Source organism: Perna viridis, chromosome 9 (genome assembly GCF_037379345.1).
Source record: "Perna viridis isolate PV_CMFRI_1.1 ecotype Kerala chromosome 9, ASM3737934v1, whole genome shotgun sequence".
Classification (NCBI taxonomy): Eukaryota; Metazoa; Mollusca; class Bivalvia; order Mytilida; family Mytilidae; genus Perna; species Perna viridis.
Window position 1 is genome coordinate 41,632,060 of NC_142453.1, and position 16,987 is coordinate 41,649,046.

Genomic DNA, 16,987 nt, shown 5'->3' on the forward strand with positions numbered 1-16,987 from the left:
CATTATTTCGCTCAGTGTTGTATTTTTTTTTAAATTATAGTTAAATTATAAAATTAAGCTTCCATTATAAGATTAAGCTAATCACAAAAAATTTTCTCTTCCAAATTATCACTTATGTTCGGTGACAGAAAATTGGAATTTAGAACACTGCTGCATATCATTTCTTCAGCTGTATGGAAACTTAAGTCAATTTTAGCACAGAGAATAAACAGCAGAGAAAGCTTACTTTAACAAAGCACTGGTTCTTGCTGCATGTTTTTGTACTGGGTCGCTCATTTATTTGAAATACATGTCAATGAATATTTTTGCCTCCAAATTCCTTCACTCCTTAGAAAGAATGAATTTTTCGTAGATTCAGTTTTGAATTAAATAGCTCCCCTCACTAAATAGTCATTTGATATTGGAGTCTAATTGTGATAAATCCAAGGTATAATAAATAAAAATAAATACATGTAAACTGGTTCTAGTTATAGGCCAGGTGTAAAACATAAACCCTTGCTCATCACTGAATCCAGCAAATAGAAATACATGTAATGATATATTACATATTTAATGTTAGTTTCTTTTATTCTGACAATGGAATGCATAGATACTTCTCAGCACTCTCCCATGTGAGCTATGCTCAGTTCCTTTGCTTGTGGGTTTGCCAACTTTGATCTGAAAGTAAATCCGTTCAATTAGTTATAAATTTATTCAAATATGTCTGTTTAATTGTTATGCTAGAGTTTTAACCTATTGAGGCTGTTTTAAAAATATGGGATTTTTCTAAAATTCAACTGCTTTATATCAGTAGATGTGTCCCGGATGGTAGTTTACCAATTCTTCTGTTACCCAACCCCATTCCCCAATGGTACCAAGAGGCAAACACAATGATAAAACATGCACAAAAGACCAAAAGAAAAAATGGTCCAGAGCTATTCAATTGAATTTCATCTGGGATAACATATCTAACTAGACTAAGGTTGTGGAGTTCTAAATCTTGAAAATTGAAATAGTGGTAATTTATCCAAGGCTTGTAAATGTCCTCCAAACACAGCAAGATATATATGTTCAGGTGCTATTGTTCCCAGTTATTCCGGTTCCCATTTCACTGGAATTTGCCAAAATCATTGTTTTTTTGAATAAATGTAATATTGTTCAACAAATGATACATACAACGAGAATACGTCAAAGAGACAACAACCCCACCGGGATGAAAATGTCATGACCACTTATTGGTCTTCAATGAACGAAGAGGGAATCTTCACACCACAGGGCATGCTGAACCTGGACACTGTACCTCGCTCATCCATTTCAATGGGACTCATATATTTAATACATACTCGCATTTTCCAGCTTCATAAGCGCATACGTTTCCATAAGTTCTTCCATCAGACCCACAGACAGGATCATAGTTCATAGGGCACATTTTCAAACAGCTGTGACTGTCTGCAGCCAATACTGGAATGGATGAAAAAAATAGAACAATTACAGTAGAAAACAAGATGTCGCACTCTTAAGGTGAAGGTGAAAAGCAAGGAACTTGGAAAAAGCACAGTACAAGTCAGTATGGAAAAACGATATACTAAATATAAGCATTTCCTCAAATAGAAATAAATAAATCTGTTACGATCTGGTCCATTACAACATACACCTAAATAATTACCAAGGTATACTGTAATCAGGAAGTAGTTAATAATAAGCGACAAACCTGGAAAGCAGAAGCACAATACAAGTCAGTATGCAAAAGCAATATATCAAATATCTAAGCATTTTCCCCAATAGAAGCTGAGAAATCTGTTATGAAAATGTATATAACGTATTTCCTTCTTAGAAATAATTAGTAAATCGTACGTTAAACAGAATAAAAGATGAACCTGGAGGCACGCCTACGGTACCAGTTAATTATCTTGGCAAAAGCTTTATACCAAACTATATTTAGTGTTACACAATAGAAGCTGAAAAATCTGTCACAAAACGATGATGCATAGCGGACGGATAGACAAGTTGATTGCAAAATGAAAGCCACCACTCTAATGAGCAGGAGTATGTAACGGTAATGAGAGGACTACAACAAATGCAGAAAAAGAGTAAAATACAACACATATCTAAACAAATTAAGATATCAATGAAGTAAATAGGTACATGTATATGTATACTCTCATCAATAAGGCATTTTAGATTGCTGTGAACATCTTAAAACGCAACTTGCACTCACTATCAAATGGCTATTTTTTAGCTTTTTGTTTGATGATTTTAAGGAAATATATCTTTTTATAAATATGATTTTGAACATTGACAACTTTTTAAGTGCAGTTCATTTCTGCGTGAATCCTATTAGTAATAATCATGCAAACAAACGGTATTTGTGACCATAACAAATTAACAAGAGAAAAAAATTGAGTCGAGGAACACGACGATATTTAAGATACGGAATAAATGAGTTATTTTTTTTACCTGCTCCAACGATACACAAAACAAGGAAAAAAAACTTCATGTCCGTTTCAGGCTGTATCTAGAGTAATACAATAATAGCAACTGGTAAAACCTGGACTGATAACACCTCTCGCATATGTTTGTTCTCACGGTATCAAAGGTTGCAATTGTGCATGATTAAAATGTTATTTACACCACCAATAAAACATTAATAGATTTTACAATCTGATTATCAACTGTAAAATTAACTCTAGATTTGTGAAAATTCAACCAATGGTAGTGACCAGGTAGAAGTAATAGCCATATAGGGAATATTAAGCGTGATTGAGGTTATTTTCTTCATAGGTCGAACAAATTTTCCTTATAATTTAATTTTAGTATCAAAATTAAACAAGTAAATCACCAAATAAAGTTGATGACGTCACAGTCACGCAAAATTTGAAATATGAGATTATGGACATTTTGTATCCAATCAGAAAGCATGTTACTTCTGAAATTAAATTATTTGAGTTTAAATAAAAACAAAACAAACAAGACGTGCTTTTGGTTGTGAAATGTCATGATCTATTCTAAATGTCAAAAGCCCCTCTAAGAATATACCTAAAGCACATGGTTTCTTTTTTTGTTTATATTTTAAAGGAGCTATTTCTTTCACGTGAGCACTCGATCCTACACATTTGTTTTATTTATCCATTCATGGTCCCTCAGGGAGCATTTATATTCAATATTAATATCTATCAGATGGCATAATAAGACATTACATAATAAAACAAGATAAAGACATAACATGTTATTTAATATTCGTGTAGCACAATAGATGTATCTTTTGTATATTTGTAGTCCAGGCGAGATGAGATGTCTTACAAGTTTTCCAACATTAAATAAATACATGTATGTTTACCTTATGTTAACATTTTGCATTAGGGGGTAAACGTGTAGATTTTCTGTTGATATCAATGGTTTTTTTTTTACTGATTGCCACATTGTTAATTTTTTCCTTACTGATTGCCACATTGTTATTTTTTTCCTTACTGATTGCCACATTGTTATTTACTTGTTTAAATATGTTGCTCTTGTAGCACTTAATTATGGCCGAGTTCACAGAATATTTCCTCTTATCTTGTCTTGTCTTGTCTTGTCTTGGACACTTTCTTTATTTCATGATGATTTTAAAGTCGATTACCGAATTGTTAAATGGTATGAAAAATTATGTTTAAGTTTGAAATCACCATCCTTTTTCTCTGCTAAAATATCGGCAAGATTCGCATAGTTTGTAGTGGGGGAGAGGTAAAAAGGTACGGCTATTCCACCTTAAAGTACTTCTTTGTTATTTTTTTCCCGTATTATTTGAGGATATCAAGAAACACTAGATGAGGTTTTTTTTTTATAATAAATCGGCAACCTAGTTCCTGCATATTACTGATTAAATCCGAATTCGAGACCAGAAATCAATGCTTTTGCAGTATTAGTTTTCGGGTAATGTTTTAATGATTCTACGACTTTGTCGACACGTATAGGTGAGGCTTCTTGCAAAAACAGAGATGAATTTTCGCCTGAAAAATTTTGCGGGGTGCTTATTAAAGAATTCTGTGCATTTGTGTACATATTTGGATTGTCCTTGGGCCTTCCATTTTCACTCATTAAATCCCCAACAGGCACGAAAGAAATTTGTATAGATCTCTGAAGAGGCCATCATGACCTTGTCTATTGTTATCTGGTACAATGTTGAAACTAAAAATTCTTTGAGAGGTAGCGACATATAGAACCCAGAGATCCATTTCAATGACAGCCCATGATGACTAACTATTTTCCGTAAAATAAACTGTTCATCATAGGATACCCAACCTAGTTCTGAAACCCTTGTACGTATGCATATGCTTAGGCATTTCCTGACCTCCATCTGGTCATTTTTCCAATACAAATTCACTAATGTAAACCATGATAGCAGATGGCCACGAATAAATATTGGATATTTCATTTTGATTTGGTTGAATTATACACAGTTGGCCAGAATTCAATGATAGGATCCTGTCTGTTTGGGTATCAAGGGATATATCTATAGCCGACTTTAACAAAGTCGACAGCTCAATGTATTCCCAGGCCTATATTTTTTTTCTTTTAACTTAACGGATATGTGTGTATCTATGGGGTCAGACACAGTTGTTGTATAATTGGTCATCATGGAGTTCTTGTCAGCTCTTAAGACGGGAGATAAAGGTGTCTGGTCGCTGTCACTTAAATTGTAACCATACCCGTATGACTTGAATCTGTCTAGGGTGATGCGGAAGTGGGTTGGCTGAAACACGGGACTTGGATTCTGCCCGTATGCTGTGCTACCGGCTTGGTCATGGAGTGCGGACATGGCTTCGGTCGACGTGCTCGGTCGAATTGTTGGCTGAGAGGTTGACATGTCTATGTTGTTATCTGATTCGATATCAATATCTGTATCTGGTTGCTATGTAACTCCTAGTAGAAACTCTGTTACCACTCATGTTTTCTCTTGGTTTCTGAGTTTGAGGTTTTGAAGCAGCACATTGTTACATGTATGTACTTGTTTATATATTGCTTTTATAGCACTGAGTTACCAAATAAACTTGTCTTGTCTGGTCTTGGAGACTTTTTAATTCTTTATTTCATGATGATTTTTTTTTCGGTAAATGGTTTAAGAGTTCGTATGATTTTAGAAATGTGTTTCCCAAAGATATGATAAATTCTGATGAAAATCTGTCTTTCTTCAGATTTTTGCATTACCTTTAGAAATAAAATGGTCTATTTTTAACCACAAAAAGGTATCACTGGTTTGATTGTTTAACAAAATCGCACAATTGTTGAATGTTTTGAACTGTAGAAACTTTGAAACGTGCGAAAATTAGCTTCGTTGGATATCACACGAACTCTTTCTGACATACAAGTATAATATGGGAAATATATTTATATAGTCCCTATGGTGTGAACCGTTTTGTACTGGCCATCTTGAAGTTATCAGCAGTTAACCATTTTATCCGATTGTCACAGTGGCATCTGTTCTAAATGGTATCGTAAACAATTACTAATAATCGATTGTGACATGTAAAACAGTTTCACTTTGCATTAATACTGTTTAAGAGTAATCAAGGGAACCGAGGTTATCAGTTAGCAGTAATCAAAAGAATGTACTCCAGGGACAAAGACCAGACATGGAAAACAGACATACACAACAAAGAACATAAAGTAACTAATATCATACATACAAAGTAACAAAAGCAAATGAGCAACTCGGACTCCGCTAAAAAAACTGGGAGCATGGACCACGTGCACCGGTAGGGTAAGCGTCCTCTTCTTTAAAAAAAACTCAAAAGTATATCAAAGTTAAAAAACAATTGTATAAAATACCAGAAGGTAATAAAATATACAGATAATATATCAATGGTAAGAATAAACAAAACAAAAACAAAAACAAAAAAGAAAGAAAAAAACGAACACTCAAAGGGGAAAAACGTCTATTTACTCAGAGAAGTTATGCAAAGTCTGTTGACATATATAGTAAATATTCAAAAATAAGATTAATGTTAAAATACCCATGTCATTGGCGAAAGTTTTTTCAAAGATGATGAAATCCTCTGTTATGATACTATACACAGTTGAGACTGTCGTTGTGCTAAAATTAAATGCATTTCATTTGTTTATGATATAAGGGTTAAATCAGCTGAAAAAACAACAATATGACCTTGGCGTTCGTTAAATCTTCAAATTCAGGCATTTTGGTTGGTAGGATTTCAATTTTAATTTCATTATGCAATTGGGCTGTTTTTAGAACGTCACAGTATTTTGTTCACACAAGATGCATACACGTTATCTAGCACATTTTGCTAATATTCAATAAATTTTAGATAAAAACAAACCTGTGAGCATGTCTTTTATTTTTTCTAAATTTTCTTCATTTGTTCTTTTCATCTCTTCAATTACCCGCCGACTGTTGTCCATTTGACTGTTAAGGTATTTCTCCAGTCTCCTCAACTCATCTGAAAGCGCTTGTTTCTCTTGTCGCAGATTTGAAAGCTCTTTTTCCATTTTAGTGGCATATTCTTTCGTTTCTAAGAGCTCTTTTTCCAGTTGTGTTATAAGACCGCAAGTGTAATGTTTACTAATACCCTGTTGTTGAGCAATATTTATAGTAATTTTACAATCTTCAGTTGGTCTATTTTGCCTATGTGTTTTGTCTGGTTCACTATTCCATGGTTTGGTATTGGACATACTTTCTGCAATATCTATTGAGGGTGGAATGTTTGCCTTAGGACTTCCTGGAGAGTGTGGAATGCTCACTTGCGGACTTCCAGGCGAGTATGGAATGATCACTTTTCGACTTTCTGGTGAGGGTAGATTGCTCATTTGGACCGATTTATAACTGGATGCATCTATGTTGTAAGTGTCTGTGTTAGGGCTTGTAGCAATTTCTGTTGCTTTTCCATTTTGCCTTGCTTGCAATTGATTTGTTTTGTTATCTTCGTCGACGTCTGCTTTCTTTCCGTCGCCTGTATGTTTGCATTTACTGAAAGAATCTGCAACAAAGTCACTTGCAGAATTCATATCTATTTCCATTTCATCTTTTCGTCGTAGTTCATCTTTCAAACATTGAATCTCCTCATTTTTTTTACTGATTTCTTTTTCTTTCTCTAATAATTGATTTTCTTTTTCTTTGATTTGATTGCCCTTTTCAGCAATTCTTTCCTTGTATTTTTCTTCTTCGAATAAAACTTGCAATAAACTTGCATTCTGTATGTCAAGTGGTGCTTTGTTCTAAAATTAAGGAAACTGAATACAGATTGTCATCAGTCAACTACGAGTTATATTAATTTTCTTTTGAAACCCATATAATCTACCGGGATCAATGAGAAAAAAAAGGCAAGTAAGACAAACTGTTAAAATAAAACAGAACAATCCAAGCATATAAAATGGTACCGATTATTTACCTGTACTGTGACTTTGCAGGATGTTTGAATATCTTCAACATTAGTGCGATATGTTCCTGTATCTGTAATTTGGACATTGGTAATTGTCAGTCTATAAATGTAAAAAGTTCCATCATCTGTTCTCTCTGTTCCCATAAGACCCTTGTATGGGTCTCCATCTTTTGTCCACTTTGGCTCCCGAAGTTTGTTGAGAACAAATTCGAGTTTCAGCTGACCACCTTCTTCTACACTTACGTCAATTAATTCTTTGATGAGCTTAAGACCTGCAACACATTTAAGCCGTGTAACTCGATCCGACCAAATTATGCATTACTTGGTTCATTGGTCAAAGTACGTGTTATCAAAAGTCATACCTGAACTAATAGGGAAGAATAATAATATAATAATATTCATTAAAGATTTACTACTAATACTCCATACTAAAATATCATCAACAACAATCAAAAGGTGGAAATAGTCCAAATGTCTGGACCCAGTTTACTTTCCTATACAAACATGATAATGTCTAAGATTTGCAGTGTTTTAATTTCTCAAACATGAGCATATATATAACAATTTATTACAAGATCAAATATATATTACTATTTGCAGTGTTACGACCATCGAAATCCCTAAAACATTAAGGATTCATGTCGTGTATTGCACATGGTAGAACATTTTGGTGATGATTAGGTTTTCAATTTTATATTTGTTTTAGTACTTCTTCTATACAATTAATTTTGGGATTTTGATCTTCCTAAGTATTTGAGTCTAATGCTATAATGAGAGGTTACTATTGAAACACGTGTACAGCGTATCGAAATTTGCAATATGTTTTTTTAGTTGGTACTTTTGCTTTTATTAAACAGTTTGTGGCTACCAAAATTTACTTAGAAATTATTATTCAAATATTTTAAATGAAATGTAAATTAATGAATAACGAAAAATTCATATATCAACCAAACATTCGTTTTTGTCAGAGAGTCTTGTCAATGCTGAAATAATATCAAAATAAGTTTCTCTATTGCCCGTTTGAAACGTGGACACCATATCGTGCCTGGTACAACAATCATATCTTTATTGACGTTATCAATATACTATGATGTTTTTTTTAAGTTATAAGTTATTATTTTTGTTATTTGTTATTTGAAAGGACAATACACACGATGTCAAAATATTGCTTTTTAAACATGTAAATGTGCTCTTTTTTTGCATGGCTTGTTACTTAAGGTTCACATTCCGAAGTAGGGAAAAAAACTCTTTATACAGATTCGTGTACGTGAATCATTCTAAAACTATCCTTTATCTCAATCAAAAGTAATCTGAAAGACGTTGGTCCGGTAAGGACAAAATTTGGCCTCAAAATCTACCTGAAGAAAATTGATTGATGTTTCTCCAACTCTTTATTGTGTTTAAGAGTGGATCCGATTGGTTTATGATAATAATTGTATCATATATGGTCATATATGCCCTAGAAACCTGACTGAAATTGGAAAAATATATTAAGAAGGCTGGAAATACATGGTTTTGTGCAGTTTCTCATTCTATTTAACAATGGCAACATTCTTGTTCATTCTCATGCTTCATATATTTTGTGCATAATTGTTACAACTCATGTAAAAATATCTTGAGTGAAAAAATAAGTGGCCACTTCGTTCCACACAAAACCCATCTTAAATATTGCAGAAATGTTAAAAGTTTAAAGGTTATGTACAAGTTACATAAATACGTCATAAATCTCATCAAAAACAGCTTGTATTCAGTGTTTGCGACCATTGTACTATATATCTCCTACCAAGAAATCAGTTTTAATCCAATTTTTAATAAATGCCCAAATTATGAGGCCAGAAGGGAACTTTACTGAACTTTCCTCTTTTGCACTGTAACAAGTACCTGTGCATGAAGGTGTTATGTATGAAAATCTTTTAGAAAAGTCACAAATGTTTTAGTGAGGGGATCTGTGTAATAAGTTTTAGAAATTTACCTTCAGATTTCAGATAACATTTTGTCGTTGCATATCCACATTCACAAACATATTCACCCTCATCTTCCTCCTCTGTCTTATAAATCAACAATTGTCGACCTAAATTATTACTCTGTATTTTGTATTTCTCATTATTTGATAATTCTGTTATCCCTTTTAACCATTTTACTGGCAGATCATCACTTATTTCGCATCTTATTGTCGTATTTGAACCAATTTCAAACGTTTTCTGCTTCAAAATTGATCTTAGTCCTTGGGTAAAAGTGCATGTTGCAACTAAAAGATTAAAAACACAAGTTCTTGTTTCTTTGTATACATTACTCGAACATTTTAATATCATTATTATATCATTATTTGGTTCAAGACTATTATCTGAATATAATAGCATTAAAACCTATGATTTTTCAATACTGTATACTTCTATTCCTTCTACTCAGTTAAAACCCCGACTTAAAACATTATACATCGTTGTTTTTCCAAAAAAATGGTACACCTAGATACAAATATATAGTTCTAGGTAGAGATTCCTCATACTTTGTAAGAAATAATTCCAACTCATCTTCCAAATATACAAAGGAAAATGTTTACAAAATGCGGGAATTTTTATATTTGTCCAGTGTAGTGGACGTGTTTTTCAACAAACAGTCGTCGGCATTCCAATGGGAACTAATTGTGCACCTTTACTTGCTGACCTATTCCTTCATTCTTATGAGGCTGTCTTTATAGCTGATTTGATCCAGAAGAAAGAATATCGTTTGGCTAGATCCTTTAATCTCAGTTTCCGCTATATAGATTACGTATTATCTTTAAACAATCCTAATTTCGTGGATTTGATACATCGCATCTATCCCTAAGAACTTGAGATAAAGGATACTACAAGCACTGTGAAGTCAGCCTCATCTTGACCTACACTTAGAAATCGATGGTAAAGGAAAACTATTGGCCAAACTTTACGACAAACGTGATGATTCTTCATTCAGAATTGTCAACTTTCCTTTCATCTGTGGCAACATCCCTTCAGCACCTGCGTATGGGGTGTTCATATCACAACTCATACATTATGGCAGAGCTTGCCGAAACTACGCAGACTTTTTTCTGCTAGAACTCTAACAAATAGGCTTCTGGAACAGGGTTATGTTGCTACAAAATTGAAGTCTTCACTACAAAAGTTTTATGGTCGTCATCATGAATTTGTGGATCGTTATGGTGTATCCATCTGCACCATGGAAACTGATTTATTCCACGAGTAATAGTTTTCCTTTCCTCGTTTGTCTACCCCGGACTTGACTTTTTGTGAGCACTAGGCGTTTGTTTCTAGAAAAGCAGAGGACACTTACCTTACCGGTGCACCTGGTGCATGCTCCCAGTTTTTAGTGGAGTCCGAGTTGCTCAATTGCTTTTGTTATTTTGTATTTATGATTTTAGTTACTTCATGTTCTTTGTTGTGTATGTCTGTTTTCCATGTCTGGCCTATGTCCCTGGATGACATTCTTTTGATTACCACTATAACCTTGGTTCCCTAATTACTCTATTATAAAGATCCGAGTATTAGTTAATAGGGCTTTTCCGTTCCGAAAACGCCAAATATCAATCTTCCCATAATGTTGTATTTGGATTTGCGCAATTCGGATTATTTTTTTCTGTTATATGCTAATGTATGCCTTACTTGGATTATTGATGGTCTTTTATACTTGTTTGTAATGTAATGATAAGGAAATAACTTACATCTCAACAGGTTTGCTATTTTACGATTATCTGTCATGCTGAGTACATCAATAAATTCTTTCCCGTTTCTCCCACAGTCGACGTAGTAAAATAGAAGTCTTAAAGCTTCTGATGGCATTTTGGTAGAGAGATCCTTTAGCTGAGTTTCGCAGATCACATGTCTGTGTTGTAAAACTTGCAAAACGTCTTCAAAATTTGTCAACGCTGGTACAATGGAATCTTTGTGTTCTTTAAACATTCTGTAAATGTTTCGTTTCTCTTCCATTTCTCTAACAAGCGAAATATCTTTAAAAAGATATTGAACGTAGTGGTCGCTTCTATGTAGATTTGTTTTACATAAATTATATATATATATATATATATATATATATATAATATATTATGTTAATTGCACAATTCTTGAATTTAACCTTTCCTTAACACCAGCAAGCATTTAGGTTGTCAAACTTGTTTATATCAGTTTGATCTATATTAGTATTTGTCATTGTGTAATTTGATTTGTTAATCGATAAAAACATATATGCAGACTACAAACAGTATTCTCATTGGATTTATACCAACTTTATGATTGCTGTGTCACGAGTTTAACCAAGAGAAATGTACCAAAAGCAGAGATATATTTTAAAATGAAGGATATTTTCAAACTTACCGAAATAGTCAAACGGAAAGTCCATGCATGTATAACATATGACAAGATCGGGGGAAAACCCGGAAAGTTGTAAAATCATAAAAATCAGGTAGAAGGACAAGATCAAATTAACGGTGAAAGACACTTTATCACCATGACTACAATTCTATGTTGCCCACATTTTCCTTTGATTGTCAGTTATAGAACCACATATAAAATGTATAAAAGGAAAATGTTTATTACGGCTCCACACTATTATCATACATGTTTATCTGAAATTACAATAATATATATTACTATAATATATATATTCTAACTAGCCTAACATTAACATTATCATGTTATGCCCTTACACAAATTTAATTTTCGGAATGACACCATGATGGCCTATGAACTGTGATAAAAAGAACATCGCTATTTTAACGTTGACCATATAATGCTCGTTCCCATTCTCGGAAGTGAAAATATATCATTCAAGCCGCCGCTACCTTATAACAATCAAATACAAAGGTTCATCCATTATAAACTCAAAGCTGCAAATGGTCGATAACACGGATGTTCGCTCGGCACTGCTGTTACTTGTACCGCTATAAATCTATGGCAATTTTACCTGGAAAAGTTCATGTTCCCTTGACCACTCGACTGAATAAAAAAATATGGCATTTCACACTTGGTTCCTTCTCTTACGTTTAATTTATGATGTAACTTTATACACAGTAAAGGGTAGCACACAATAGTTTATCTTGGTCGTGTTGCTATGTAAGATAGAGGATCAAAGTAACGATTACGGTCACATCAAATAAACAAAATATGTCTCAGAATGTGATGGCTCTATTCGTTACACTGCTCCAGCGGGTCCTGCTTTCATGAAGCTTATTATTTCAGACCCTTTTATAAACTAGTCAATTAAGAAAAAAAACGAAACAAAGTTGAATTTGTCAATTTTTACTTTACACCTTCTTTAGAGTATAGTACTTTAAACGATAAAAAAGTATCTGATCCAATTTTTTTCAAAATTTGCAACATTATTCCGACTGAATTAAGATATAAATCCTGATTTGTACTTTTTCGTAAGGTCATCGAGTTTGTCTTGAGTTAATCAAGGATTTTACCCTTTTTTAATGAGTGTGATCAGACAGAAAATCAACGAGAATGGTAATGTTGAATATGTCAAAGAGACAACTATCATCTCAAGGTCACTCATGGGTCTCCAATGACGAGGAAACCCACACACCACTGGGCAGGCTGTAGTTTGCCCCAACATTATACGCAGGTGCAGCGAAATAATTAATCTAATATACCTAAGCAACATAAAACAAACTGAAACAGAAAGTGAAAACAAAACAATGCAAACAGACCAGGAATTCCTGACTTGGGTAAGGTGTGATCACAACCCTTCCTCTTTTAAATCTGGCTACTATGAAAAAAATATTAAACAATTTAACACACCTAAAAGTCAGTTCAAAGAGGTCCCTTGTTAAAACATAAATAAAAACATGATTAAACGTTACACAAATGAACAAACAAAGGACTACTAGCAGTTAACTGACATAGAAACTTTTAACCTACAACCTGTATTCGTCTGAATATGGCTGAAATATTGCTGCTCGGACGTTAAACCCCAGCAAACAAGCAATTTAACCTACAAAAAGTTATGTTATATTAATCCCAATTCATCCCATGCTGCGAGAGAAAGAATGGTTCGAAGTGGAGTAAAGCCAGGTAAAATTCCAGATAAGTATATTGGTCCGTCCATATTTAGTGCAGGAAATGTCTGAGACATTATTTTTTGCCACTGTGTCACCTGACGTGTTACCAAAATAAATGTTTGATCTTTTTGGCATTCATTTTACAAAACGATAAAATATTGTTATTTATTAAAGTGTCTGTGTTGGTGTATAAAGATTTTTAAATGCCCTTTTTGTAGATATTGATAAACCCAACATCGCTTCATTTCATCAAAAAAAAAAAAAAAACAATTTGAAGCATGGCATATCTGTATGTGTATTTTCCATTACATGTATAAAATCACCACTGTTAAAAACGACAAATTAGGCATGCTTTGGACAGAATCAAAACGATTGTATACGGTAAATTAGGTAATTTTTTTTCAATTTATTGATTTTTTATACTTAAGTAAATATCAGATAAGCAATTTTAAAGAGCGGTAAATATTATATAGTAAAATTATTAATTTGAAGGGAAATGAATGATATCGTTTCATTAAAATTACGTAACGAGTATTATATGTATTTTTATTGAGACTGTTCATTATAACACAGCCCCACTTAACATACTGTGAATACAATATGATAAAGCAGGTTCGAGTTTTCAATAAGTAAAAAATTGTTTTATTTACCTAGCCAAATGTGTTCGGTTACAAATCACTGTCGTTACATTGATAATAAAAATAAATTGTACTAATGAATACAGTTTGGGTGTTTTTGCTGTTTACAAGAGTAACCAAGGGAACAAAAATCAGAACCAAAATTACAATATTATACAGACAAAAATATTTGGTAATGGGCCAAATACAACAAGAGTTTTGTGGGAAATATTTTCCACGCTGAAAGCTGTGAGATGGTCACATTTTGTTCAAGAGTATTCAAGGGAACCACGATTCTAGCGGAAATCAAAAGAATGTACCAGACATGGAAAACAAACACAAGAAGGAACATAAAGTAACTAAAATAATAAATACAAAGAAAAAACAAAAGTAAATGAGCAACTCGGACTCTAAAAACTGGGAGCATGCACCAAGTGCACCGGTAGGGTAACCGTCCTCTGCTTTTATAGAATCACCTGCCGAGTTGCTAAAAAAGTCAAGTCCGGGGTAGACAAACGAGGAAAGGAAAACTATGACATACTGAACAAATCAGTTTTCATGGTGCAGATGTATACACCGTAACTATCCACGAGTTCATGATGACGACCATAAAACTTCTGTAATGATGACTTCAATCTTGTAGCAACATAACCCTGTTCCGGAAGCCTAATTGTAGTTTGTCTAGCGCGATACAAAAAGTCTGCGTAGTTACGGCAAGTTCTGGCATAACGTATGAGTGATATGAACACTCCATACGCAAGAGCCGAAGGGATGTTGCCGCAGATGAAAGGAAAGTTGACAATTCTGAATGAAAACTCTTCAAGTTTGTCGTAAAGTATGGTCAATAGTTTTCCTTTGCCATCGATCTCTATGTGAAGGCCAAGATATGATAGGTTTCAGATATCGAGTTATATCTTTGAGGCCTCCATTGAAGCCGACGAAACTTTAATCGTGAACGTCATACTTTGATTACAGGAAACAAATTAAAGGTTTTGAGCAAATCATTTGCCATCATAAACTGAAACATGCTTAAGTTTATTATGCTGCCCAAAACGCGCGATAAAATTAATTCTTTCATGGAATGTTTCAGGTCAAATTAACAATATTTATACTACGTAGAATCACAGATAACTGCCTTAAATGAATTCGAAAGTATTCAGAAGATCCTTTGCTCACAATGTGTGTACGTAATGAAGTAATGTATGTATATAAAGTTGATCTCAGGTACAAGTACACCATTGTTTATATGACAACATTCTTAAAGACAATAGATTCAAGGGAGTAAATGTTTTCAAATATCGTAACATAGTATCTACATGCCAAGTTCTTTGATACCTAGGTAAAGATGGTTTGATATTGAAGACCCCTTCAATAAATCTTTTCACAAGTGGCCACTGTCCTACAGTTTTAAACTGATCAACTGATATGACTGAAGACAATATACTGCGGGCTGTATTTATGGCACTGTAGACAAGCCACCTTTATACAACATAGTTAAAAATTCTACTACATCTAGTTCAGTTGCTTTATACATATCAATTTGTCTTTCACATCAAAATGACACCCATCTTTGAAGATATGTCCAATATTGTGTTTTTGTGTTTCCACGAACTGATAATCCAGAACTTTTAAGGCGTTTCCCGAGATCCTGAAAACTGCTAAATATATTTTCACTAGAGGATGAACTTTTTGTTTGTCTAGTGGCTGATACAGAAGATGTTTCCTCTTGGAAATTAGATAGAACTGTGTCACTATTCTGCTCAAAATTTGTGAAATCCAACTCTGTGTTGTCCACACAGGTGCAATAATTGTCAGATTCGCCTAGTCTTTGTTGACTTTCTGAATTACTCTACCTATCAAACTGAAAGGAGGAAGAAAATAACCGTTAATATTACACCAATTTACAGAAAAAGCATCAATTGCTTCTGCTGAGATATTTGGTAAGTATTGAAAAATAACGAGGCAACTGGTAATTAGATTTTGATGCAAACAAATCCACATCATGTGGTCAATATAGTTTGTTGATTGTTTGAAAAACCTGATCATGTAACTTCCACTCAATATCAATATTGATAGATCTTGATAACCTGTCTGCTTCAATGTTTGCAACGGCTGGCAAATGACATGCACTGATCCAAATTTCCTTTGTACACACCAAAGCCATATTTGCTCAGTTAAATTATTCAATGTTAAAATACGTCCTCCCATTTTGTTAATATAATTAACAGCCACCATGTTATCAAGATACACTTTGATGTGAATATCACTTTTAGATGTAGCAAACCATTTCAAAGCTAGCCAAACAGCTTTTAATTCTACGTAATTGATGTGCTCTTGTTTTTCCTCATAAGACCAGAACCCCTTAGTTCGTAACACAGTATCTTCACCAAGGGCACCCCAACCATTGCTGGAACTGTAACTTTTTATGACAAGATCTGGATTATATCTCACTATTGATTTATGACTTGATTTGATATTGTTTATCCAACACTCTAAAACAACAATATTGGTGTTAGATAATTTCATTTTTGCATCAAAATTTCCATATTTCGACTTTAAAATGTGATCTTTAGTAATTTCTAAGGATTTTTTGTTGGTCATACTTATAGTCATTTTAACAGAATCAATTTCAAACCCAAAAAACTCTATACGCTGAGTAGGCAGAAAAACAGATTTGTCTGGATGAACTGTGAATCCGAGATTGTCTAATAGTGTTAATGTTTCAAGACTATTACTGTTACACTGATCAAAAGTATTACCAATTAATAAACTATCATCAGTGTATGGAACATTACAAAATCCTTTACTTTTCAGGCATGAAAACACTACTTTCAATAGTTTTGTGAAAATACGAGGTGCTATTGTTAAACCATTAGGTATACAAGTAAATTCATACAACTTTCCTTCCCAGTAAAATCGCAAATACTTGCGGTGTTCATTCACAATACTAATAGAGTAGTAAGCATCTTTTAAATCTACAG

At 33.5% G+C, this 16,987-nt stretch overlaps 1 protein-coding gene across 3 annotated transcripts; it reads right to left on the reverse strand.

Annotated features, from left to right (window-relative positions):
• Window positions 1-534: 534 nt before the first annotated feature.
• LOC148608572 (uncharacterized) lies at window positions 535-11,383 on the reverse strand. 3 transcript variants are annotated; one of them, XM_088543894.1, is made up of 8 exons: window positions 11,053-11,383; window positions 9,328-9,603; window positions 7,365-7,627; window positions 6,297-7,191; window positions 5,973-6,052; window positions 2,437-4,922; window positions 1,323-1,440; window positions 535-657 (listed from the first exon to the last, which is right to left on the reverse strand). In XM_088543894.1, the coding sequence occupies exons 1-5, from the start codon at window positions 11,315-11,317 to the stop codon at window positions 6,018-6,020; spliced, it is 1,734 nt and encodes a 577-aa protein (XP_088400020.1). In that variant the 5' UTR covers window positions 11,318-11,383; the 3' UTR covers window positions 535-657; window positions 1,323-1,440; window positions 2,437-4,922; window positions 5,973-6,017. The 3 variants fall into 3 exon arrangements, with proteins under 3 accessions (XP_088400020.1, XP_088400019.1, XP_088400021.1); XM_088543893.1 differs by having other exon boundaries at window positions 2,437-6,052; XM_088543895.1 differs by lacking the exon at window positions 9,328-9,603 and having other exon boundaries at window positions 2,437-6,052.
• Window positions 11,384-16,987: the final 5,604 nt, after the last annotated feature.

What these genes read in the sequence shown, in the direction of transcription:
- LOC148608572 (XM_088543894.1), bottom strand. Translation starts at nt 11,317, where the DNA reads ATGGAAGAGAAACGAAACATTTACAGAATGTTTAAAGAACACAAAGAT. An exon ending in ATGTTATCTGAAATCTGAAG is followed by an intron (nt 7,628 to 9,327) that starts GTAAATTTCTAA and finishes AATGTGTTGCAG; the next exon opens with GTCTTAAGCTCATCAAAGAA. An exon ending in AATAAAAGACATGCTCACAG is followed by an intron (nt 6,053 to 6,296) that starts GTTTGTTTTTAT and finishes ATTTAATTTTAG; the next exon opens with CACAACGACAGTCTCAACTG.